General features: G+C 36.2%; 1 protein-coding gene and 1 non-coding gene across 10 annotated transcripts in view; one reads left to right on the forward strand and one right to left on the reverse strand.

The window, feature by feature from the left end:
* Positions 1–27,836, reverse strand: part of DPP8 (dipeptidyl peptidase 8) — a 55,135-nt gene that overhangs the window by 14,127 nt on the left and 13,172 nt on the right. For 6 of the 9 annotated variants that reach the window (XM_019948425.3, XM_019948442.3, XM_019948435.3 and 3 more), the window contains 12 exons: positions 19,113–19,286; positions 18,126–18,294; positions 14,457–14,567; positions 13,669–13,797; positions 13,052–13,113; positions 10,966–11,066; positions 10,124–10,301; positions 9,075–9,234; positions 5,469–5,548; positions 2,016–2,168; positions 1,388–1,523; positions 141–286 (listed from right to left, as the gene is read on the reverse strand). In XM_019948425.3, the coding sequence (XP_019803984.1) occupies positions 141–286; positions 1,388–1,523; positions 2,016–2,168; positions 5,469–5,548; positions 9,075–9,234; positions 10,124–10,301; positions 10,966–11,066; positions 13,052–13,113; positions 13,669–13,797; positions 14,457–14,567; positions 18,126–18,294; positions 19,113–19,286 (1,599 nt within the window). Of the gene's footprint in view, positions 1–140; positions 287–1,387; positions 1,524–2,015; positions 2,169–5,468; positions 5,549–9,074; positions 9,235–10,123; positions 10,302–10,965; positions 11,067–13,051; positions 13,114–13,668; positions 13,798–14,456; positions 14,568–18,125; positions 18,295–19,112; positions 19,287–23,681; positions 23,717–27,836 lie in introns of all 9 variants that reach the window. The other 3 variants (XM_019948472.3, XM_019948450.3, XM_033851839.2) reach the window with 3 other exon arrangements.
* TRNAV-CAC (transfer RNA valine (anticodon CAC)) lies at positions 12,372–12,444 on the forward strand. Its single transcript has one exon. It is a non-coding gene; the product is annotated as a tRNA-Val (tRNA).

The following is a 27,836-nucleotide window of genomic DNA, read 5'->3' on the forward strand; positions in this document are numbered from 1 at the left end:
CAATAATAGCAGAGGCTCAGCAATGTTCAAATCTTAACTGAAACAATTGACCAGACATTTAAAAAACAAATCACCTAAAAAAAAGAAAAAGAAAATGAAAAAACACACACACACACATATATGTATGTAAATATGCCCACCTGAGGACCACCATATATAAACAGCACAGTTGGGTATTTCTTTCCAGGTTGTAGATCATGAGGTTTGTATAGCATCCCATACAATGTAAATCCAGTAGTGCTTTCAAAAGAAAAAATTTCTGGAGGGGTATAGTCAGGAAGAGGACCTGAGAGGAGGTAACACAGTCTGTATAAGGAGTTCTTATGGGAGCTCAGCAATCTGAGAGCAAGGAAAAGATACTATAAACCCACCACCCTATACACAAATAACTAACCATTCCCCCCCTTCAGATGATAAGCAAGAAATCAAGCACAAAGTTATCTTTAAAAAAGGAAATCTAATGAACATATCAAATTATCCACTTGAGAAGCAGACACAAAGTATTATGAATAATCCTTGGAGCCCAGGAGGTATTTACATGCAGAACACAAATACTTTGTGCTCGGTTTGTGTAACTTATTGATGGTTAAGCCATATACCTGATGGGAAACTGAAACCACAAATTAACTTAATCAATTGGTTTTCCAAAGCGATACAGACCTATACTAAATCTGTGTATACTGGATGATGTTACAGTTTAAGCAGAGATCATCACCATATTACAAATCCTGATTGTGGACATCAGAACATACTTATACCTTGTGGATTTGCACTAATTTCTTAATCCCTTAGGAGGTATTTATGAGTGAAAATACCTAACAGGAAAAAAGGATTTGGGGACAAAATGAATTAAAAGATATAAAAAATTAGTCCATTCTTCATGTTTAAGAAATCAAGCATTTTAAAAATAGGTAATTCACAGTGCTCTTCACTCCCATACAGAATGAATGTTCTATCTTTTATTAAGATGGCCATTACAAGTGCTGTAGAAGTTTAAGAAAGTGACCAGCTGGGTATTCCTTAAAGCTGCAGCTTCCCTTCCCAAGTGTCTTACTAGTTCAGTATACATTATCTTCAAATTCAGTTGTTTTATCTGGGAACTCATCCAAACATGTGAATAAATCACTTCCTAGCTGGTATCTTGACTATTTTAATCTTATTTTCAAAAAGGCCTTCCAGACTTGCTCCTGCCTGGAGTAGGAGGTAACCAGTCTTATTTGATAATTGATAGACTAGGAGGGATGGGATCAATCAGGAACCCAGCAGCTCAGGGACAGGTGGTGGTAAGAGACGGGAAGACTCTGTTCAGGAAATGTGGACATATGACACAGGTTTAGTGCCCTAATGTACTAATCCTACTTAAGATCAGGCTCAGGGAAATGAGTACCTGCTGAATCCAAAATGGTGGCCCAAAATTCCTTTGTTTTGCAGGTTGGGTCATCTTCAGGACTTGAGAGCTTGTAAAGGGACACACAGTGTGGATTCTTCTGGTTACTATACTTACTTATAAAGAAGTCACAATGCTAGAGAAAGGAAAAACAATTACTTTTCCCCAGGGAAAAGTAAAAAAGGTTATCTGTTGCTACATGTGCACTAATGCTACAGCTGGAGTATGGTTAAGAGTCTGACCATTTATACACATATACAATTCTAAAGTTAAGTATAAGGTTTTTGCAGGCCAACTTCACCAATTTTCACATTACTGAAAAGGAGTATTACATGAATAGAGGGTTGGTTTTTTTTGTTTTTTTTTTGCGGTATGTGGGCCTCTCACTGTTGTGGCCTCTCCCGTTGCGGAGCACAGGCTCCGGATGTGCAGGCTCCGGACGCGCAGGCTCAGGGGCCATGGCTCACGGGCCCAGCCGCTCCGCGGCATGTGAGATCTTCCCGGACCGGGGCACGAACCCGTGTCCCCTGCATCGGCAGGCGGACTCTCAACCACTGCGCCACCAGGGAAGCCCGAATAGAGGGTTTTTTATATGACAGGAAACCCTTTTCAAACAGGGACTTAATACCCGGCTGATGCAGCAAGAGTGGGAATAGCCACGGTCGGTCAGCCTTGTCACCTCTCCAGGATTTACATAACTGACCACGTACAGGTGATGTTCTAAAGGAGAGTCTTTGGTGCCTTCAAAATATACCAGCTTTCTGACTTCATCAACCTGGATCTGTCAAAATAACAACAAAAAAATCAGTGCTAGTATGACCTTGGCAAGACCAGTAAGTTAACAAACAATATCCAATTTTATTCAAATCATTTGAGCCACCCTTTGCCTTGTGCCTCTTTAAAAAATCTGTCACCAATGTTAATAAGCTTGAGTTGGTTTTGCTCATGTCTTATAGCTAAGAATAGATCCTGTCCAGAAGGTAAAAGGATACCCAAGTTGCATGCTACTGGTAGTTTCCTATATGGTTAGAATGTATACTTTTCTTAAAATACAAAAATTATTTCATTAAAATGACAATCCTTTACAGAGAAAAAAATACCTATATTACAGCTCAGGTCAACCATTCATGCACACTTAAAAGAGTTTAATTTTAGCATCCTATTTCTCAGTGCAGCATTATCTTAGGCAGTGCTTCTTTAGTTTTTTGTACAAATTTGTAAAAATTTCTTATCTATTGGGTTGGGGAATAACTGAACTCAATCACTCAATCAGTTTCAATACTTATAGTTTATAAATAAGTATGAAGGATCTTTTAAGCCTTCATTCAGAACTCAAAATAACTGCAAGTATACTCATAGCTGAATTCACTTAATATTCTTCCTAAATTACAGTAAGATTCTAAATAAATGGCTTTTATTGTTCCTTTTCAAAATCTTCTAGCAGCCTACTCAAATGATGTTTAATAAAATTCAAACTGTGTGGGCTTCCATGGTGGCGCAGTGGTTAAGAATCGCCTGCCAGGACAGGAATAGAGACGCAGACGTAGAGAATAGACTTGAGGACACAGGGAGGGGGAAGGGTAAGCTGGGATGAAGTGAGAGAGTGGCACTGACATATATACACTACCAAATGCAAAATAGATAGCTAGTGGGAAGCAGCCACATAGCACAGGGAGATCAGCTCGGTGCTTTGTGACCACCTAGAGGGGTGGGATAGGGAGGGTGGGAGGGAGACGCAAGAGGGAAGACATATGGGGATATAGGTACATGTATAGCTGATTCACTTTGTTATAAAGCAGAAACTAACACACCATTGTAAAGCAATTATACTCCAATAAAGATGTTAAAAAAAATAAACAGTCAAAAAAAAAAAGAATCTGCTTGCTAATGCAGGGGACACGGGTTCGATCCCTGGTCCAGGAAGATCCCATATGCCGTGTAGCAACTAAGGCTGTGCACCACAACTACTGAGCCTGCGTTCTAGAGCCCGCGAGCCACAACTACTGAGCCCGCGCACCTAGAGCCCGTGCTCCACAACAAGAGAAGGCACTGCAGTGAGAAGTCTATGCACCCCAACAAACAGCAGCCCCCGCTCACTGCAACTAGAGAAAACCCGCGTGCAGCAACGAAAACCCAACACAGCCAAAAATACATAAATAAAATAAATTTATTTAAAAAATTCAAACTGTTTTATACAGCAAAGAAAACACAAGTACATTTCTAAAAGCAAGTATTTTTAAATGCCACATTTTCTCCAAGAAGTTTCCTCTTAGTCATTATAAACATTTTCTTAGCATGCATGGATAGAGAAATAAACACAGCTGACATTAAGTAGACCTATATGACATAGACAGAAAGAATACAAAGGATAGGAAGTGGCAGAACAAACATTCATGAAGCTTCACAGGTATGTGTTAATCTGTGCAAAACGTCAGGACTGGTTCTGCTCTTGACCTAGCAGTTGGAAATCAGGCCTCTCAAAACTGCATAAATAACTGGTTAATTCCTCACTCCCCTTTTGTTTCATGTAGCAACTTTACATGAAACACCTGAGGGTTTCAGCGTCACATGAATATCAGAATCGCCTGAGGGGCTTGTGAAACAAATTGCTGGGTCCCACCCCCAGACTTTTTGATTCAGGAGGTCTGGGGGGCGAGGGGGGCCAAGAATTTGTAGTTCTAAAAAGTTCCCAGGTGATGCTGATCCTCTGTGGTCCAGAGAACACACTTTGAGAACCCTAAGGGGCACATGGGTTTAAAAGCCTCAAAGATTTACTCATCACGGTCATTAGAAATCTTTGGGTGTGAACAGGTCACTGGCAAAAGTAAAGAAGGGAAAGGTAACTTAAAAAAAGTAAAGCAAGAATAGACAGAAAATAGAAGAGTAAGAAAGAGAGACACAACCACATCACATAAATAAGCATGCATGACATAAAGAAGAAAATTGATGTACATTATGGCAAGTAGTAGAAAGACACTTAGGTTGCCCAAATAAGGTTCAGATCTGCATAAATACAATTTTGGGGATTCCCTCAGTATTGTCCAACCATTACACAGCATGAAGTTTACATTAGTGTAAATTTTTATTATCAGAACTTAGAATTACACTGTAAGATTTTTCTCAGGTGACAATAACATCCAAGGTCCCCAAAGAGAAAAAAATATATTGAATATATAACCAAAAGGTCATGTGACACTCTCAAGTGGAAACAAGACTTTAAAGGTCGCCTATTATATTCTAAAGTTTTTACCAACAAAAACAAACCTGGGACCTGGATCTTCATTCTTTCTCCTTAATCACCTTGGGGACTACGAGTGACTTCTATAGTAGCCAGTATACATAATCCTTCAGTAAATCTCCGAATCAATTTGAGGAAATCACAGGCCTTCACTAAATCCTGGTAGCATACATCAACTTAACTGTACGTATCACACATAAAGGATGGCTTTCTTAGAGATCTCATGAAACTGACCACCTAACTGAAAGTTGAAACAAACACAAGGTACTATAAAAGGCAAAAGAAATAAAATTAGAATTCATTGAATTACTACAGAAAGCCATATACCGAGAGTGAAACAGAGGGTGGATTTCCCTCCTCTTCCTTATCAATCTACGCTCTGTATAAATGTTCATCAAATTCTGCAGGTGGTAGATGAAACTTCAAATTTGTGAGATAAGATAAACAGGTGAATGAAACAGCATCACTACTTCAGAAGTAGTAAATGCATTTTCTAATGTAGAAATGACACAAGTAGTCTATAAGAGATTTAGAAATAATTTTCAAACTATATCATAACTCACTTTTGCTAGACTCGAAAAGCATGGACCAGCCCTTTCCTTATTAAGTAGCAACACTGTATTTGAAAATGGTGACCTTTAGTTACATCTAATACTAGGGTTATAAAATGGGTAAGATTTATAATTTAAACTAAGACTCTTCTTTTCCAACAAACTGGGTTCTTTTAGGCCCTAAAAATATTTTCAAAATACTGGGGTCATAGGAAGTTGCACTACTGATTTTTAGTACTGCATACACACAGCTGATGTTGACTAAATATATCAGTAGAATAAAAGAACATACATTAGATCCATGCCGGCCAAGAACTTCCCATTCACCGCTGGTAATTGCTATTTCCTCTTTGACAGGGCACTTGAAATCACCTGAAGATAAACATAATCATAATTCAGCACTCTACACCAGACTACAAGCAAATGAAACAATGAAAAATAGTATTCTAAACTCTTTTTTCCAAAAAGTTAACACTGAAAAATTCAAAGTTATGTCTGGAGTAATGAAAATGTTTTGGAACTAGATAGAGATGGTAGGTAGTTGCACAACTCTGTAAATGTACTAAATGCCACAGTTCATTTTAAATGTTCACTTTAAAATGGTTAATGTTATGTGAATTTCACCTTATAATAAAGTCTAAAGTTAAAAAAAATTCCAAGTTATGAGTCTTCATAATAATAATGGAATAATCCATGTAAATAAAGTGAAAACAGCAAAATAGATTGTTACGGCAGACAGAAAAGAACTCAAAAGCACTTGCATTCCTAGACCCTTGGTTAGAAAGATAAAAAAATCTAATGGGTCAATAAGGCATTTCTTCCAGAAATGCAACAAACTACCTAAGAAGCCAGAAAGGAAAATTTTAATACAACTGTTTTTCATTTGCCAAAAACAAATTGGGTATTACCATAGTCCATACCAACATGTCTCATTTATCTTAATAAGATTCTGTCTTGGTAGATGAGGCTCTCTCAGTGGCCTAAGGAGAAAGTTAAAAAAATGGAACCACTGCTCTATGCCTAGCTGCTACCAGCTCTGGCTCTGGGGGGTGACAGCTGAGGACAAGCTGAGATGGTGAAATGATACAGGATCTTAAGTAGGGTCCTACTCAAGTTAAAAAAAAAATAGACTCCTTTTCTTTTTCTTAGATACAAAAATTCAACTTAGTACTTTAAATTTTATCACCAGAAAATAAATATTATTTAACATATAATAAATACTAATTGGGACTTCCCTAGTGGCGCAGTGGTTAAGACTCCGTGTTCCCAATGTAGGGGGTCCGGGTTTGATCCCTGCTCAGGGAACCAGATCCCACATGCATGCCACAACTAAGGAGCCCACCTGCCGCAATTAAGACCCAGTGCAACCAAATAAATAAATAAATATTTAAAAAAATACTAATTGTTACACATTATAGACATTCATGGAAGAAAGGAGGGAAGAAGAAAATAAAATAGACATCAAGAAAAGGAGGAAGATCTGGAGCAAGAAAGACTAAGTATAAAAGAGGGAAACGGAAAGAAGAGGTAGACGAACTGAGGGGCCCAGAAACAGACACTGAGAGGGAAAAGAAGCTAGGTGTTCTGAGAAGAATGTTAGCTAAGGTGACAGTTCTTATTCTTCAACAGGAGTATAAAATTTTAAGTTATCATCTTTTTATCACTGTCCCAAGAATGTTGTTTTAGTTAATTAACTACTATTCAAGCTCTTTGACCAGTCTTCATCACTAAACTTTCCAGAATTCCATAAGTAGATTTAATTTCTGAACAACAGAGGAACTGGTAGGGGCAATTTCATGCTAAGGGCCAAGTTAAACTAAGGCTCTTAGGGAAGAAATCTCCATCTTGGATATATAAGCTCCTGTCTGATTAAAAAAAAATTAGGCTAAGAGAAGAAGCAAAGTCATAGGCAGTATTTACTTTGCTGTCCTACGATGTAGCTCACTGTTTCCCAAGTAAGAATGATATTTAAAAGACCATGTTGAGGGCTTCCCTGATGGTGCAGTGGTTAAGAATCCACCTGCCAATGCAGGGGACATGGGTTCGAGCCCTGGTCCAGGAAGATCCCACGTGCCACGGAGCAACTAAGCCCGTGCGCCACAACTACTAGAGCCCATGAGCCACAATTACTGAGCCCGCATGCCCCAACTACTTTAGCCCGCATGCCTAGAGCCTGTGCTCTGCAACAAGAGAAGCCACTGCAGTAAGAAGCCCGCGCACTGCAACGAAGAGTAGCCCTTGCTCACCGCAACTAGAGAAAGCCTGCACGCAGCAACGAAGACCCAACGCAGCCAAAAATAAATAAATAAATTTATATATATATATAAAAAAAAAGGCCATGTTGAAAAAACAAACAACCCACTAAAAATTCGGCAGAGGATTCAAATAGACAGTTCTCTAAAGAAGATATACAAATGGCTAAGCAACATGATAATGTTACTAATCATTAGGAAAATGCAAATCAAAAGCACAATGACATACCATTTCACACCCACTATGATGGCTCTTAGCAAAAAAACCCCCACAAAACAAAAACGAAACCAAAACAAACAAAAAAAACTACACCCAGAAAATAACAAGTGTTAGCGAAGATGTGGAGAAATTTGAACTTCTGTGCACTTCTAATGGGAATGTACTAAGGTGCAGCTGCTATGGAAAAGAGTATGGTGGTTCCTTAAAAAATTACAAAAAGAGTTACCATATCCAGCAATTTCGCTTCTGGGTATATACCCAAAAGAATCGAAAGCAGGGTCTGAAACAGATGTCTATCCACCCATGCTCATTACAGCATTATTCACAACAGTCAAAAGGTAGAAGCAATCCATCTGTTCATGGATAGGTGAATGGATAAACAAAATGTGTTTCTGTATACAATGGAATATTATTCAACCTTAAAAAGGAAGGACATTTTGACACATGCTACAACCTGGCTGAACCTTGAAGACACTATGCTAAATGAAATAAGCCAGTCATAAAAGGACAGACCTGTATGATTCCACTTATATGAGGTATCTAGAGTAGTCAAATTCATAGAGACAGAAAGTGGTTGCCAGGGGCTGAGGGGAGGAAGGAATGAGAAGTTACTTATTTTCCACTAAATCGGGTATTATTTATTGGATAGTTTCAGTTTTGGAAGATGAAAAAAGTTCTGGAGATGGATGGTGGTGATGGTTGCAGAACAATATGAATACACTTAATTCCATGAAACCGCACACGTAAAAGTTAAAATGATAAATTTTGGTTTGTATATTTTACTACAGTTTTTTAAAAATGGCTATGTTGAGTCTGTTAAGTTACAAATGGCGGTAAAGCATGTAACATAACATCATTAAATGTCTACTATTCCAAAACAAACTCTATATTATTAAAGTAGAAAACCATAACTCAATTTTTTAAAAACACAGGAGTATTCAATGTACCATTTCATTTTTCCTAGGCTTACACATTCTGTATTACATTTCCCAGAAGGAAAACCATCACTTTTTAAAAAGAAACTAACTTCAGTTGACATAATATTTAATTTCACTTTGGGAAACATAATTATATCAATCTGAAGAGCTATGCCTATAAATCAACTTCAGTGTAGATGCAGACAGTATAAAAAAAATCTAGTATGCACAAATATCTAATAACTTCGTAACATTTTAAAACTAGCTTTTTTAATCTAAAAATTATATGAGCTCACTTTAAACAAAATGTATAGTTAAGGCAAAAACAGAAAGTAAAAGTAAATAATCCCAATACCCAGAGATTACCCACTATTAATAGTTTATTATGTATCCATCAAGAACTTTGTCCTATGCTTATAAAGTACACAAAAAAGACATTACATTACCCTGCCCCTCCCACCTTCTGCCCCCAACGTTTTCCTCTTTTTAAATAAAAAAGGATTTCTTACTTGGGGCAGGCAGCCCACCACTGGATCGTTTGTATTTGCTCTCCTTTAAAATGGATGTGATTTTATATAAATGACGAAAACCTGTTTTGCATTCAGAGGCAAAAATAAATTCAATTTCATCTTCATGACTTTGGGGAAAAACATGAAAGATGTCATGGATCTGTAAAATGAATAGCTTAATTTACTATACACATTAATGAAAATACTACATAAACAATTCAATTAAGCCAGAGAAAGAAGAATTACTTGATAAACATACTCTGAAATATAAATAACTGTCAGGCTAGGGTGTATGGTATATGTACAATTAGAGATTTTGCCTAGGCCTTTCACGTTTCTCTTACTTTAGTCAAAGACTTCATCTATTGAGAAATAAATGTTTCCAAATGGAGAAAAAAGAAAAATATGACCAAAAGCTGTTTCTTACTCACCATCTCTGAAATTCTTTGAAACACGGCACGAAGTTTAATGATATAAATCTTATTACAGAAGTGATGAGGAAAAATGTCTTTTACTTTTCTTTTCCAGAGAGAAATATTCTAACAGTTCAAGGGAAAACAGATGTTCATCTGTTTTAGGTGAATCATATGAAGCCTATATTCAGCCAGGGAGTGAGCTGGCTTTATTTATTTTGTATCTTGTTTAAGTTTTTTCCACTAAACTGGAAAATGAAAAATTCCATCCTAAACTGTTATATTTTGGTATAGTTTGCCAACTTAAAAGAGTTAAAAGAGCAAGTCTTTTCTAGACAGGATTCTTGTGGTCCTCTCAGAGGCACTAATGAGGCTGTGTTTTCATTATCTGATGTGTCCAGAAACAAGGGCAATTCTGCAGCCAGGGAGATGTCATTTCAGTGGCATCTACCTTTTATGTACAAACCATTACCCATTCTGGAACCAACATTCCAATCTGAAAATGTTCAAACTAAGCAAATAACATTCAAGGTTACTTTGAACTCAAAAAATTCATTTGGATAGTTTCCTATTGAGCTTCATTTGCTTTAGCATTCTGAGAAAATATTCAAACCAAGTACAAGAAAACATGCATACATTTATCCAGATGTCTGTTGTTTCTTCATAGATAATCAGTGGCGTCACAGAGTCAGGTACTGACTCGATGAGTCTCTGTCTTTCCATGGCATCATCTTCTACTGGGATAAATAATTCAGGTGAGATCAACACTATCTGTAGGCGAGTTTGGGAGCGATCTAGTAGGATAGCCCACGCACTATTTAAATAAACAAAAGAAAAGCACAAAATAAAGCACACTCTTCAGAAAACGAATATTCCACTAATCTTTCCCCTAGCACCCATCAGTTATTTCTATAATCACAATGAAAGTATTGCTTTAGTATATGTTAAATTCTCACTTACAAATGGCTAATTAAAAGTATTAGCTTATTCTACACTTATTTTTAAAAGTTAAGCTTGAGTAGAGTTTTTAAAAGTAGTTTTCTTTAAATTTCCAAAATCACAGATGGCCTTTGAAATTGTTTTCTCCCTTTAATGTCGATAAATGCCTCGTGAAACTCCTGTTGTCCACATTAGACACAGGAACTACATGTAATCATCTTCACATAAGGCTCTACAAATGTTTCTGCTTAATTATTCAATTAAAAAAATACATACTTATATGTGAGCCTAAAAGTCATACAATTTAACCACAAATAACACTGTGAAACTGTGACTGGCTAAGAGACAGAATTAAAATGCAATGCACCTATGATTATAGGATTACAAGTCCACTTAGTTCAGGAAAAATTCTTTGTGCAGAACTATCTACACTTCAAATTTACATGTGAAGGCAGCTCCAACGGAAAGGAAAACCTAACAGCACAGACAGTTCTGGGTCCTAAATTATTTGTAAAGAAGTGGCAATTTAACATACGCACTATTTTCCCTCTGGAGTCCATCCAGCTCTGGCAATATATTCAACTCCTTCAAACAGAATCTCAAAAGGCTGAATTAGTTCCTTATCTATGACATCTATAAGCTATTAAAAAAGAAAAAAGGAATCTAGTTATAGAAAACTGAGATAAGTAACTAGCTTATTGGTCTACTTAAATCACTATCTTTAACAGCATACTTTTTCAGTCTTAGGTACACAGGATTAACAAAACCAGCAGTAAGTCATGGGTTACCTATACTGGTGCTCTTACACCTAAAAAGTTCTAACTACAAGAATCAGCATAGTCTAAACGTCTTTTCCCGTGAGTTTATACTAACAGAACTCTTGATAATAACTGGTTAAATCAGACTTTAATCACTTTATAGACTCTAGTATCTAAGAAAACTAATAGTCTGTAGTTCCTTTTATTTTAGCTTAAAATACTATTTTTGTAATATATTAGTGAAATGGTCCTGAGTAAGCAAACTTTTTTCCCTTAATAGTCTAACACAATTTTAAATATACTTTTAAAAAAATGGACAAAGGATCTGAATAGACAGTTCTCCAAAGAAGATATACAAATGGCCAATAAGCACATGAAAAGATGCTCAACATCATTAGCCATCAGAAAAATGTATCAGAAAAATGTAAATCAAAACCACAGTAAGGGGGCTTCCTTGGTGGCACAGTGGTTAAGAGTCCCCCTGCCAGGGGACACGGGTTCGAGCCCTGGTCCGGGAAGATCCCACATGCCACAGAACAACAAAGCCCGTGAGCCACAACTACTGAGCCCACTGCCGCAACTATTGAAGCCTGTGCGCCTAGAGTCCGTGCTCTGCAACAAGAGAAGCCACTCCGGTGAGAAGCCCACGCACCGCAACGGGGAGTGGCCCCTGCTCGCTGCAACTAGAGAAAAGCCCACACGCAGCAAGGAAGAACCAACACAGCCAATAAATAAATTAATTAATTTAAAAAAAAAAACCACAGTAAGGTGCAACTTCAAATCCAGTAGGATGGCTAGGATAAATAAAATGTGGTATATCCATACAATGGAATATTTTTGGGCGATAAAAAGCAGTGAAATGCTGTTACGTGGTGCCAACATGATTAGTGCTTGAAAACATGATGCTAAGTGAAAGAACTCAGACTAGATACTGTATGATTTCATTTATAAGAAATGTCCAGAATAGTCAAATCCATAGATACAAAGTAGATTAGTGGTTGCCCAGGGTTGTGGGGCATGGAAAGGTTTGGGGGTGATGATTAAGGGATGTGAGTTTCTTTCAGGGGTAATGAAAATGTTCTAAAATTGACTGTGGTGATGGCTGCACAATTCTGTGAATATACTAAAGGCCATTTTAAACTTTAAATGAGTGAATTGTATTGTATGTGAATTATATTTCAGGGACTTCCCTGGCGGTCCAGTGGTTAAGACTCTGCACTCACAGTGTAGGGGGCCCAGGTTCGATCCCTGGTCAGGGAACTAGATCCCACATGCCACAACTAAAAAAGATCCCGCACGCGGCAACGAAGACCCCACGTGCCACAACTAAAAAGAACCTGTGCAGCCAAATAAATAAATAAATATTTAAACTGTGTGTGTGTGTGTGTGTGTGTGTGTGTATATATATATATATATATATATAATTATACTTCAATAAAGTTGTTAAAAAAGTCTAACAGAGAAGACTGTTTTTAAATTAATTTTGTGTGCATTTAGCTTATAAGCATCTGTCCAAATGGAAAGTAGCAGTATTAAAGAAATGAGGGATACTTAATCTACTGTAGACATCTATTCAACACAGAAGGTGACTCACCAGTCAGTAACCACTATTTAAGAAATACTGATCTGGAGAATTAACACAGGCAAAGAGGAAAAACACTGGAAAGGAGTGGTAAATATGCATATCCCTATATTCCTATCTTGGGAACCAGCAGAAAGTTTTCAAAGTAGAAAATTAGGTCAACCTGAAATCATGATCTGTAGATGTCTCGGCAAGTTCAACAAGTCCAAAAAATAAAAAAGCATATCTAAAATCTCTACTGACAGACTAGTCAAATGATACAAAAAGTTAACATTTTATACTTACCCTTCCTTCAGCATCAATCAGTATTTCCGACATCTTAAAAGTGACTTTTGGATTTGCTGTGCCTTTAGAAAGAGACATAAATGAATAGTAATGCATATCCAAAATTATTCAAACGAATTTTGCCAGATCAATCCTTTTTATACTTTAGTCAAATGAGGAATGTTGCATATAGTCAGGACTTTATTGCATAAGAATCTCAAAACTCCTTTTCAATTCATAATTTTTAATATGGCTATAAAAAAAAGCTGAAAAACATCAAGAGTTAGTTCGTAATGAAGGGGAATTCGTATCATTTCACAATTGAAATGCTGTAAATAGCAATATGGGAAAAAATTACTAATTTATTAAGAACATAATCCCTTAAAAATCTTTATTTCCTAGCAAAAGTACTTCTTTATTCATTTCTTGAAATAATCAGTTTTGTGCACTTCCTCACCTTTGAAATAATTAAAAAGGATCAGCCTGTAATTAAAAAACCTACTTCAGAGACACTTAAACAATCCATCCTTACTAAATCTGTAAAATATCCATGTTGACCATACCTTTGGATGAATGCAGAAAGAATCTTGTTCGAAAAGCAGGAATGAGTGAATATAAATGCCAATGGAATACAGTACCTGTTTTAGGATAACGGAATGAATCTGCCCTCCTTGTTTCCAACATAGGGGATGTAACATGAATAATTTCCACTTCAGATTCATCATTTTCTTCATACAGAATTCTAAGAATTTTACTGCCACTGGGAGCTTAAAAGGAAATTAAATATTGAAAATTTAGGAGAATTATGCCAGAAAGTAATCATAATCGACCATTCCCTCTAGTATTATATCTCCCATAGCGAAAAACAGTTTACACATAAAACATGCTGCCTTTTATGTATAGAGTATATGTACAATGTATTAAGCTAGAATGTAAAACAAATTTCTAACCAGATCACAGTCAAAAAGTTTGAAAGCTACTGCTTTGGAGAGCTGTTTCTCAGCTAGTAAAATCCTTGTGAATACACCAAGAAAAAGGAGGAATTTGTGCTCTTTTTTTCTGATCCATTCATACACTAATTTGGCCATCTGTTCATGCAGACTCTAGTCAATCCTATGTTTTTTATAGCAACTCCCATTAAGGGGTGGTATTTTTTATTTTGCCACCAATGTTGCCACCAACCAGCTTCTAGATGAAAAACTGGCAAGGAGAGTTGAAGGACTTGGGGTACTGAACCACAATACACCTGTTTTTTATGAGAACTCATTATGGTGAGATATAGCCTGAATATTCTAAATAACTACTGGTAGGATCCAATCTTCATCACTTCAGAATCTATTTTAAGAATCTGTGCAGTTAACTAATTGGTAGTTGAATCTCATAATACTTTAATTGACCTGTAATATATTATTTTGAAGCCTCTTACTTGTTTCAGCTTCTGGACACCACCAATAACCAGAATATCTATCAAATTCTTCTTGAAGAACAAAGGTAGCAACTCCAGCTGATCTTGGATCCTCTTCCATGTTGGCTAGCTCTAGACAAACATAAAAGCAAAATTATCACAGAAGTTCTCTATCTTTTCATAGGTACAAAGCAGAATGATTCCATTTATTCTGAAAGGCAGCTATAGTATAGTGGTGAACTGTGGAGCTAAATGGACTGAATTCAAAACTGAGTTCCATCATTTACTAAATGACTGACCCTGGACAAAGCACCTGATCACGTTCCACTGCAGTACCCATTTATAAATGGGAATAAGAACCTACCTTATATGGTTGTTATGAGGATTAAATGAGTTATTTTACATAAAGTACTTAGAAAAAAGCCTGAGCCATAGTATGTGTTCCATAAATGTTAGTTATTATTTTCCCATTTAGCTAGGACCATGGGAAAAAGAATACATGTAAAGGGTCATGGTGACTTTTTACTCTCCTACACAGAGAAGCACATCTTTAGACCGAGAATGGGGTCTAACAGATCATGTAATTCACCATTTCTCCTCCCTCCCCTTCCTCTTATTTAACCAAAGCAGATGAGCTTTTATCTGTTTTACACCTAGGTTTCCAGCAAATAGTCTGAAGGGAACTCTTGCTTTAAAAACAAAATCTAGGGATTTCCCTGGTGGTCCAGTGGCTAGGGCTCCACACTCCTAATGCAGGGAGCCTGGGTTTAAGCCCTGGTCAGGTAACTAGATCCCACATGCATGCACGCCACAACTAAGCCTGCACGCCGCAACTAAGACCTGGCGCAGCCGAAATCAATCAGTCAATCTAAAAAACTACAAAGCCATAATTATGTAAGATTTCATGACATGGGAAAATGTTTACAATATACTTGAATTTAAAAAAGCATATTACTAAATGACATGTATACTGATTCCATTTATAAAAGTGTAATACAAATACATATTTTTTAAAGTGTCAGGATATAAATCAAAATGTGGTCCTCTCCAAATAGTGAGACTATGAACAACCTTTTTAAAAAGAATTGCTTTATAATTTACAAAATCTTAAGTGTACTGTTTACTCTGAAAAATGCATATACTTGCATAACCACACGCTATCAAGACACAGAATATTTCCAACACCCCAGAATGTTTTCTCATGCCCCTTCCCAGTCAATGTCCATTCCTGCCTCAGAAGCAACCACTGATCTGATTTCTATCACCATAGGTTAGTTTTGAATATTCCAGAATTTCATGTAAGTGAAATCATACAGTATACACTCAGCAACAAACACAGTATGTTTGTTGCTGAGTGGTATTTCATTGTATACCACAGTTCTTTTATCCATTCATCTGTGAATGGACATCTGAGCAGCTTCTAGTTGCTATTATGAATAAAGATGCTATGATTATTCTTGTGTAAGAATCTATGTGGACATGTGTTTTCCTTTCTCTTGAATAAAGACCTAGGACTGGAATGGCTGGGTACTGTAAAAAATTTATCTTTAAATTTATAAGAAACTGCCACACAGTTTTCCAAAGTATCTGTATTATTCTATACTCTTACTAGCAATGTATGAAAATTCCTCTCCAACATTTGGTGTTCTAATGGGTGTGTAGTAATATCTTGCAGTGATTTTAATTTTATAGGCAGGTTTCACTGTATTATGTTCTCTTATCTGTATTTTCTGTATGTTCTCTGAAACAAATGTGCACTATGAACCAATGACCCCTAATCCAAAAATTTTGAGTCCAGAAGTGTTTCAAACTCAGAATTAGGGGGATTTTTTCATATTCATACATCTACGCATAATTATGTCACTCTCCAGCAGGGTAATCAAATACCCTGTAATCAAATATACTAATATTCCTGCAGCAAATTTAGGAATAGGCACACTAAGTAGGATTAAGATTACAAATATCCTCAGGTCAGTTCAGGTCAGGTTTTGCCACCAAATGAGTTTTAGCACCAACCTAATGAAAACTAACCTCAGTTTTCAGAGTTCCTGAATTTTGGAATTAATGATATAGCCAAAACCAGCACTCAGTTTCCTTGGATCTTTCAACTACTCCAAAGTTATACCTTCCATACTGCTTTGTATTTTGTTCTCCTTTAGATGTGAGACTATGTATCGCTCATTTATATCTCCCTATCACTTACTACAGACCTCAATTACTAAGATTAATTAGATGAATAAATGGTATCATCTTGTTCTCCCAATGAGATATGTCCTTTGAGAGTAGAGGTTGGTATTAAGTTACCTTTAAATTCCTCTATTATAGGAGGCAGAGAATAAACAAATGCACATGCCAACCGACTACACCCACCCCAAAGGGGACTTTCACGTGGAAACCTACTGTGAATAAGAGGGGTAAGAGTGATGTTGCTTACCCTCTACCTACCTTTCTATCTAGGGCTTCCCTGGTGGCGCAGTGGTTAAGAATCCGCCTGCCAATGCAGGGGACACGGGTTCGATCCCTGGTCCAGGAAGATCCCACATGCTGCGGAGCAACTAAGCCCGTGCGCCACTACTACTGAGCCTGCGCTCTAGAGCCCATGAGCCAAGACTACTGAAACCTGCACGCCTAGAGCCCGTGCTCTGCAAGTTACCGCAGCGAAGAGTAGACCCTGCTCGCTAAAACTAGAGAAAGCCCGCGCGCAGGAACAAAGATCCAATGCAGCCCTCCAAAAATTAATTAGAAATTTAAAAAAAATGGTCTATTTCACATGTTCAAAAAAAAAAAAGCAGTACACTATTTCCCATCTTTCATTTGTATAAAAGCTTTGGAGAAAAACATACACATCTTTTCTGTGCTTTCAGTACTGCTTAGCATTATTATAGTCACTTGAATAAAAATTAAGTATTTCCACAATACAGAAAGTTTTATTTTTCCTATTAGGACAAAATAACTAAGCAGGCTCTGCAAAAAGGGGAGACAAATCTTTAAGCAGTTCTTATAGTGTGTACTAGATTTTTCTGTTTGTTTCCCTAAAAACAAGATTAATTTTTAAAATTAAATTTTATTTTAATCAGAACAGTTTTGGGACTTCCCTGGTGGTCCAGTGGTAAAGAATCTGCCTTTCAGTGCAGGAGACGCAGGTTCGATCTGTGGTCGGGGAACTAAGATCCCACATGCCACAGGGCAACTGAGCCCGTGAGCCGCAAACTACAGACCCCACGCGCTTTGGAGCCTGCTCACCACAACTAGAGAGGGAACCCGCACGCCACAACTAGAGAGAAGCCTGTGCACCGCAACAAAGAGCCCGAGCACCGCAACAAAAGATCCCCATGCTGCAACGAAGATCCTGTGTGCCACAACTAAGACTCTACACAACCAAAAATACAAATTAAAAAAAAAAAAAAAAGAACAGTTTTGGGGAAAATTCTGCTGGTCTTATTAGGCTAAAAGAACAACCAGATCAGAGGTGCTACTGTTGTGCTGTCTGAAAATGACCCTTAAAACAAGGGAGCATTATATAGGTGGTACATACCAGTTATCCACTGTACTTTTGTCTTTTTTCATTTTAAAGATTTAAGTTTAAAATATAAAGATCACCCAGCAAGTTTCAATTGGAAAATGTAAGCAAAAGCAAATTAAATTTTAAAAATACTTTTCAGGAAAGTAGATTTGAAGAACTTGAATTACCGTTGTGCACATACGTAAGCCTCCTTTCTTCTCTCGTTACAATGTTGGATATCCATATATCATTGCTATGTATAAAAGCAATCCAGTCTGGATCCGCTGGGCATAATTTTGGATCCATCCGAATGTTGGGACAACTAGTCTCCACTAGATTGGGCCGTAAGGGTTGTTGCTAGAAAAGTAAACAACATTTAAAGGCAAGTATCAGGCTGATACATATTTGTTTACCAGCGCCCTTCCTATAAAACGAATAATAATCCCAAGTACAATATCAACTATAATAACTGCTCTCCAGAAAAATGTACTTTCATATGCCTTAACTTATAAGAGAGGACTCATTTTTTTCTATGAATTAATAAGCAAAACAGGAGCAGAAATAAAGACAAAATAAGAGCACTTCATAAATTCTGTTGTCCAAATCTGTTTAAATAGAGTAATTATCGTTTGTTACATGCTTTTATTAAACACTTATTTGACTATTTCACTTATTAAATATTGCTAATTAATTTTACCAGTATAAAATAATTTGCTCATAAAAATGTAATGAAAGCTAGAATCATCACAATTCTATCAGAAGAATAGTTCTGATATCACATTAAAATTGCCTAGAATAAAATCAAACATTTAAAACCATTTACTGAGATGAATCAAGCTTTTAGGGGAACCACAGAGGGATTGCCCTGTGATATCATTATCTTCGAAAATCCACCTCAGCACTTACTCAAAAAATGGCACTGATGCCCTTTACTAATTCTTCCTACACAGCAAGTGTTTTTAGCATTTTAAAAATTGTATACTAATGTCACTGAAAAAATTATTAATTCTTAAAATTGGAAATTAATACCCATATTTCTTGTTTTCTTTACTACTAAATTAGTAGTACACAATTAGTGAAAAGAATTTTTTAGTTTGTTTAATTACCTTTCTGATTTGGACACAAATAACCTCAGGACCCAAAAACAGATTTATCAAGTAGTAACATCAACTTACAGTAAATCCTTGTGGCCCTCCATCTTTTACGTGATAAATTCCACTACCAGCTTGAAATAGAAATGTTCCACTTCCTTGGTGATAATCATAAGAAGCAATTCCAACTGTTCCGATTCGTTTTCTTTCTCTCAATAGTTCTTCTTCTCGAGAATACATTCCATAGTCCAGTGTTGCCTAATACAGAAAGAAAGTCTCACATTCCAGTCTTCTGAAAGGTGGCTTTTTGCTTTTAGCACTGAAATTCTAGCATCTCCAATATTACTGGGTTTACATTTTGAGTGATCCCAAAATTTGCCAGCAACTTTAAACAGATTAATTTCAGGAAGTCTGCTGAAAAATTTCTTGGTAAAGGGTCCCTAGACGATTACTGTATACATTAGAGAGCAAGAATTAAGTCTCATCACCTTGGCTTGGCATTCAAGATCTTCTACAACTTAAATGTAATATAGCAGTTCTGCATGCACTTAAGAGCAGACTCTGAAGTCAAGCAGTTTGAATCTAGGCTTTGACTCTCATTAGAAGTCTGACTTTGGGCAAGTAGTTTAATTTCTTCAAAAGTAATTTTCTTCACTTTCGAAGTAGTAATAAATCATCTACTTCAGCTTTGTGAAATTTAACTTAGATAAAAATATGTAAAATGTTTAGCACAATGATTGGCACAGAGTAAAGTTCTCAAATATCAGCTGTCATTAGTACCTTTCCACTAATCCACTAATTCTGCTTTAATAAAACCTTAGGTCAGGCTTGTCACACCACTGAGGTAAAACCCAATATGCGGTGTTCTGCTCCTGGCCTTTGTTCCATCACCCCCCGCCCCGACCCGAGGCCATTTTTCTTTCTATCCATCCAAGTTTTACTGATATCCCAAAACCTTAGCCCTAATTCAACATTGGCCAGGAAAGTTTCCTGATGCACTATGGTGTAGTGATCTCTTCTTTGAAATTTATATGAGTTACTATCTCTTTTACTCATTTGGCTATGGTTTTGTTTTTCACTTTTTTTCAGTATTTCTGACTAGAAATAGATTAAAAAAAAACAACTTGGAGCAGAATCTGATTTTTGCTTTCCTACCTAAAGCATCTGTTAAAATCTCCCTCAAAGAATATTTGTAATCAATGATTGATGATGAAGAAGGACCTTCCCAAACTAAAAATATTATTTGACACATATATAAAATTTAAATATATATATATATAAAAATCTAATAAGTGCTAGTTTTAAAAATTTACATCCACATCTTCCCTCACTAAGAGTTCTTTATGATAAATAAGGGGATAAATAAAGGAATGGTAAATAAGGGAAACAGACATGGTTTCTGCTACCAAGGACTAACACTATTTTATGTTATGTTATGTTATTTTATTTTATTTGGCCGTGCCATGGCTTGCGGGATCTTAGTTCCCTGACCAGGGATCAAACACCGGCCCCCCACAGTGGAAGCGCAGAGTCCCAACCACCAGACTGCCAGGCAACTCCCAAAGGACTAATACTTTGAAAGTAGCCAAGTTCAGGGACTTCCCTGGTGGTCCAGGGGTTAAGAATCCACCTTCCAATGCAGGGGACGCAGGTTAGATCCCTGGTCAGGGAGCTAAGATCCACACATGCCGTGGGGCAACTAAGCCCGCATCCGTACGTCGCAACAAAGACCCAGTGCAGCCAAAGTAAAAAAAAAAAAATAAATATTTAAAAAATAAAAAAAATAAAAGTAGCCAAGTTTATATATCCGGAAAAAACCATAATTCAAAAAGATACATGCACCCCAGTGCTCACTGCAGCACTATTTACAATAGCCAGGACATGGAAGCAACTTAAATGTCCATCAACAGAGGAATGGATAAAGAAGATGTGGTACATATATACAATGGAATATTACTCAGCCATAAAAAAGAACAAAATAATGCCATTTGCAGCAACATGGATGGACCTAGAGATTGTTATACTGAGTTAAGTAAGTCAAAGGCAAATATCATATGGTATCGCTTATATGTGGAATCTAAAAAAAAAGGGGGTACCAATGAACTTATCTACAAAACAGAAACAGAGTTACAGACATAGAAAACAAACTTATGGTGACCAGGGGGTAAGGGGGGTGGGGAGGGATAAACTGGGAGATTGGGATTGAAATATACACACTACTATATATAAAACAGTTAACTAATAAGGACCTACTGTATAGCACAGGAAACTCTACTTAGTAGTTTGCAATCAATGATTGCATTTAGGGCCCACCCTAAATCCAGAATTATTTCATCTTTAGATACTTAATTACATCTGCAAAGACCCTATTTCTAAACAAGATCACATTCACAGACACTTTTAGGACTTGGACATATCCTTTTGGTGGTCCCTATTCAAACAACAGGACATTATCAAGAAAGTAAACAACAAAAACTGCTAACAACCTGGTTAACAAAGTGGGCAAAAGACTTGATTAGACATTTCTCCAAAGAAGATATACAAATGGCCAATAAGTACATGAAAAGATGTTCAATATCACTAATCATTAGGGAAAAGCAAATCGAACCACAATGAGACACTACCTCATACTCATTAGGATGGCTCCTATTAAAAAGCCAGAAAATAGTAAGTGCTGGCAAGGATGTGGAGAAACTGGAACTCCTGTGCACTGCTAGTGTGAATGTAAAATGGTGCATGGAAAACAGTATGGCAGTTCCTCAAAAATATAAAAATGGAACTATCATATGATCCAGCAATTCCACCTCCGAGTATATACCTAAAAGAATCGAAAGCAGGGACATGAAAAGATATTTGTATACCCATCTTCATAGGAGCATTATTTATAATAGCCAAAAGGTAGAAGCAATTCAAGTGTCTATTAATGGATGAATACACAAACAAGATGAGGTATATACATACAATAGAATAATATTTAGCATTCTGACATATGCTACAACACGGATAAACCTTAAGGACATTATGCTAAGTGAAATAAGCCAGTCACAAAAGGACAAATACTGTATGATTCTACTTCTATGAGGCACCTGGAGTAGTCATACTCATAGGAACAGAAAGTAGAATGGTGGTTGCCAGGGGCTTGGCAGAGAGGTAATGGGAAGTTATTGTTTAATGAGTACAGTATTCCAGTTTTGCAAGACAAAAAGAGCTCTGTGGATGGATGGTGGTGATGCTTGCAACAATGTGAATGTACTTAATGCCACTGATGTACTAATGTACACTCAAAAATGGTTAAGATGATACATTTTATATTATGTGTATTATGTCCACAATTTTTTAAAATGAAGGTATAAGAACTTCAGAGTAAGGTAAATGAAGAATAGAAAAAAGGGCAAGTAACAAAAATGTCTTATCTCGATAAAGGAGAGATCAAAATGTGTTTAAATGTATAGATTTAAATTAATGATTATAGTACTAAATACTTGCCAAAGGTAATTATGACTGATTTCTACTAATAAATTAATGATTACCGCAATTAAAGAAAAAGATAAAAAGACAACCCACAGAATGGGAGAAAAGAAAGTCCAGTATCTAGAATACATAAAGAACTCTTACAATTCAACATTAAAAAGACCCAATTTGAAATGGCAAAGGACTTGCACAGACCTTTTTTAGGCCTCGTCATGCAGCTTGCCGGACCTTAGTTCCCCGAGCAGGGATCGAACCCGGGCCCCCTGCAGTGGAAGTGCATTGTCCTAACCACTGGATAACCAGGGAATTCCCCAGACATTTCTTTTCTTTTTTAAAAAATTAATTAATTAATTATATTTATTTTTGGCTGCTTTGGGTCTTTGTTGCTGCATGTGGGCTTCCTTCTAGTTGCAGCAAGCTGGGGCTACCCTTCGTTGCAGTGCTTGGGCTTCTCATTGTTGTGGCTTCTCTTGTTGTGGAACATGGGCTCTAAGTGTGCGGGCTTCAGTAGTTGTGGCACGTGGGCTCAGTAGTTGTGGCTTGCGGGTTCTACAGCGCAGGCTCAGTAGTTGTGGCGCACGGGCTTAGCTGCTCCACGGCATGTGGGATCTTCCCGGACCAGGGCTTGAACCCGTGTCCCCTGCACTGGCAGGCGGATTCTTAACCACTACGCCACCAGGGAAGCCCTCCCCAGACATTTCTTTAAAGAAGGTATACAAATGGCCCATAAACACATGAAAAAATGGTCAGCATTACTGGTCATTAGGGAAATGCAAATTAAATAACAATGAGATATCACTTCACATCCGTTAGGATGGCTATAATCAAAATGACGGACAACAACAAGTGTTGGTGAGAATGTAGGAAATTAGAACCCTTATACATAGCTGGTGGGAATGTAAAATGATGCAGCTGCTATGGAAAGCAATTTAGTAGTTCCTTAAAAATGTAAACACAGAGTTACCACATAACCCAGTAATTCCACTCCTAGATATATACCCAAGAGAACTGAAAACAAATCTATACAAAATCTTGCATTTGAATGTTAAAAGCAGCATTATTCATATAAGCTCCAAAGCTGAAACAACCCAACTTTATCCATAAACTGATGGATAAATAAGATGTAGTCTAGCCATACAATGGAATATTATTCAGTCATAAAAATAAATGAAGCATTATTACCTGCTATAGTGTGAATGAATCCAGAAAATACTGTGCTAAGAGAAAGAAACCAGTCATTAAGGCCCACATATTATACAATTCCATTTGTATGAAATGTTCAGAATAGGCAAATCTATAGAGACTCAAAGTAGATTAGTGGTTGCCTTGGCCTGGGGGTACAGAGGGTGAAAGGATGGGGAATGACTGCTAATGGGTTTCTTTTGCAGATGACAGAAAGTTCTAAAATTAGATGGTGATGATGGTGACACAACCCTTTGAATACACTTAAAAACTATTGAATTGTATACTTTGAGTGAATTGTATGGTATTTGAATTATATCTCAACAAAGCCAGTAAAAAAATTTTTTTAATGGAAAAGCTTATTCTATGCTAACAGTAATCAAAAGGAAGCTAGAGGGACTATATTAACATCAAAGTAAACTTCAGAGTAAAGAATATTACTTGAAATAAAGAAGGTCATTTCAAACTAAGAAAGCAGTAGATTTACGAATAGGATATAACAATCCTATCCACTTATACCCCTAATAACATAGCTTCAAAATATATACTAAAGGAAAAACTAATAGAACTGCAATGAGAAACAGTCAAATCTACAATTATGGTTGGAGATTTCAACATTCTCTCTCAATAACTGATAGAACAAATAGAAAATCAGTAAAGACATAGAAGACTTTAACAATACAATAAACCAATTTGATCTAATGGTCATTTATAGACCCAACAAAAACAGAACATATATGCTTTTCAAGTGAACACAGAATACATACAAGGATGGACTACATTCAGGGCCATAAAACAAGACTTTAAAAAATTGAAAAGATTTAAGTCATACAAAGTATGTTCTTGGATCACAGTGGAATTAAATTAGAAATCAAATTTCTGAAAAATATGCTAATATTTGGAAACTATATAGTACACTTCTAAATAACTTATGGGTTAAAGGGAAATAGGAAGTATTTTGAACTAAATGAAAATGGAAACACAACATATCAAAACGTATGTGCTACAGCTAATGTGGTACTTAAAGGGAAATTTATAACATTAAGTGCCTATATAAGAAAAGAAGAAAGGTCTCAGACTAGTGACCTCAGCTACCACCTTATGAAACTAGAAAAAGGAAAACAAACAAAATCCAAAGTAAGCATAAGAAAAGAATTAATAAAGTTTAGAGCATAAAATGATGAAAGAGAAAAAAACAAAACGACAGAGAAAAATAAATGAAACCAAACTGATAAACCCTTAGCCAGACTGATCAGGAAAAAAAAAGGCTGGGAGTGGAGAAGACACAAATTACACAAAATATCAGGAATAAGAGAGGGACAACACCAAAAATTCTTACAGACATTGAAAAGATTAGGGAATATTATGAAACTTATGCCAATAAATTTGATTACTTACATGAAATGGAAACATTTCTTAATAGACACAAACAACCAAAGTTTTCTCAAAAAGAAATACATAATATGAATAGCACTACATCTAAGGAAGAAATTGAATTTGTAGTTAAAAACCTTTCCACAAAGAAAATTACAGGTCCAGATGGCATCACTGGTGAATTCTACCAAACAATTTCTAGAAAATTAAAAAGGAGGAAATAACTCCCAACTTATTCTGTGGCTAGCATAACACTATTACCAAAATCAGACAAATTTCAAGAAAAGAACACTACAGACCAATACTCCTCATGAACATAGATATAAAAAAATCTAAACAAAATATTAGCAAATTGAATCCAACAATATTTAAAAGGATAATAAGTTAGAACCAAGTGGGCTTTATCCCAGGAATGCAAGATTGGTTTAACACTCAACAATCAAGTGATGTTTTGTTTTACCGTATTAACAAATTAAAAAAGAAAAACCCTGTTCACAGCAGCACTATTTACAATAGCCAAGACATAGAAGCAACCTCAATGTCCATTAACAGATGAATGGATAAAGAAGATGTGATATACATACATCACAGAATGGAATACCACTCAGCCTTAAAAAAAAGAATGAAATAATGCCACTTGCAGCAACATGAATGGACTGAGAGATGATCACACTAGTGAAGTACAGAGAAAGACAAATAAATGATATCACTTATACATGGAATATAAAAAAAAATGATACAAATGAGCTTATTTACAAAACAGAAACAGACTCACAGACGTAGAAAATAAACTTATGGTTACCAAAGGGGAAAGGTGGGGGAGGGATAAATTAGGAGTTTGGGATTAGCAGATACAAGCTACTATATATAAAATAGATAAACAACAAGGTCCTGCTGTACAGCACAGGGAACTATATTCAGTATCTTGTAATAAACTCTAAAGGAAAAGAATCTAAAAAGAATATATATATATATATATATACACACACACACATATATATATCACTGCTGTACACCAGAAACTAACACAACATTGTAAATCAACTACAATTAAAAAAAACAAAAGTGAGAAAGCACTTAGAAAGTTAAAAAAAAATACTAGCAATGATCAACCAGAAACTGAAATTAGAAAACAAAGCCATTTACAATAGAATAAAGAAATATGAAATACTTAGGGATAAATCTTATGAAGGACTGTGCAAGACTGGTACATTGGTTGCCTGTATCCCTGAATGGGTGGGTAGGGGAGAATACAAGCCAGTACAAGGAAACTTTTGAGGGTAATGACTGAGGTAAGGGTTTCACAGGTACATCATATGTACATCCAAATCTATCAAATTGTACACTTTAATATCTGCAGCTTTTTATATGCCAATTATACCTCAATAAAGCTTTAAAAAATGAAACCATGTAAGAAACCATATAAAGCACTGGATGAAAACATGGATAAATTCTTTTATAACTTGGGTGTAGAAAAACTGTCCTATGACAGAAGACACAAATTCTTGAAACAATACCAAAAAGATGGATAAATTTTATTACACAAAAATCTTCCACATGGCGTGCGCACACACACACGCACACACCATAAAGTAAAAATAGAAATTACAACTTCAGGAAAATATCTGAAACTATATCACAGACAAAGGGTTATTAATATCTCCAGTATATAAAAGGCTCCTAAAAATGAAGAAAAAGACCAATCACTCCACAGAAAAATGGGTTAGAGATAAAAGATGATTAACTTTGCCTATAAAAGAAAAGCAAATTAAACTACACTGGTATACCATTTCTATCTATCAGATTGGCAAAAAAATCCAAATGTCTGACCACATACTGTGTTGGAGAGTCTCTGGGAAAACAGGCACACTTATACCTTACTGATGGAAATTCAAAATGGCACAGCTCCTATGGAAGAAAATTTGATAATATCTAGCAAAATTACAAAACCATATACATTTTGGTCCAGTGACTTCAGTTCTAAGAATCTAGCTTAAAGTTACACTGGCAAAAATGTAAAAAGCCCAAGCCATTTTACTGCACTACTATCTGTAATACAAAGATTGAAAATAACTAAAATGTCTATCAAGAGGGAACTGGTTGAACATGATTTGTCTGTACAACACAACACAGATGTAAAAAGAAATAAAGATTATGTATACAGTTGTCCCTCAGAATCTGTGAGGGATTGGTTCTAGGACACCCCCCACCCCCATGGATACCAAAATCTGTGGATGCTCAAGTCCCTCAGACTATAAAATGGCTTAGTACAGCTGCATCCAAGGATGCAGCTTAGTTCTGCATCCAAGGATGCTGAACCTGTGGATATGGAGGACTCACTATATATTCTTACGGAGTGATTTGAAGGATACATTGTTATTTGAAAATTGCAAGGTGGAGAAAATGTATACTGTATGTTACTATTTATCTAATGGGGGATAGGAATATCTATGTAGTCACTTATATTTTTAAAAAAAGAAGGATAAGCCATTTAGATTATCTAGAAGGAGAAGGGGAGAAATAGGGTAGAGGAGATGAGGAGCTTCTCTGAATACTTCTGGTTTTGTAGATCTGACTTTGGAACCATATAACTATTTTCTACAAAAATTAAATTAAAAACAAAGGAATTCCTAACACTTGAAAACAAAATGAAGCAAATGAATCTAATTGTATAGAACTGATAGCATGACCACACAGAGAAGACAAATTCCAAGTTACTGTTAAGTAATCAGCACTGATTCATTTGTTATTTTAAAACTGTTTTGTGTGTAGTATGGAGTA

The sequence above is a fragment of the Tursiops truncatus genome, chromosome 2 (genome assembly GCF_011762595.2).
Source record: "Tursiops truncatus isolate mTurTru1 chromosome 2, mTurTru1.mat.Y, whole genome shotgun sequence".
NCBI classification, from domain to species: domain Eukaryota; kingdom Metazoa; phylum Chordata; class Mammalia; order Artiodactyla; family Delphinidae; genus Tursiops; species Tursiops truncatus.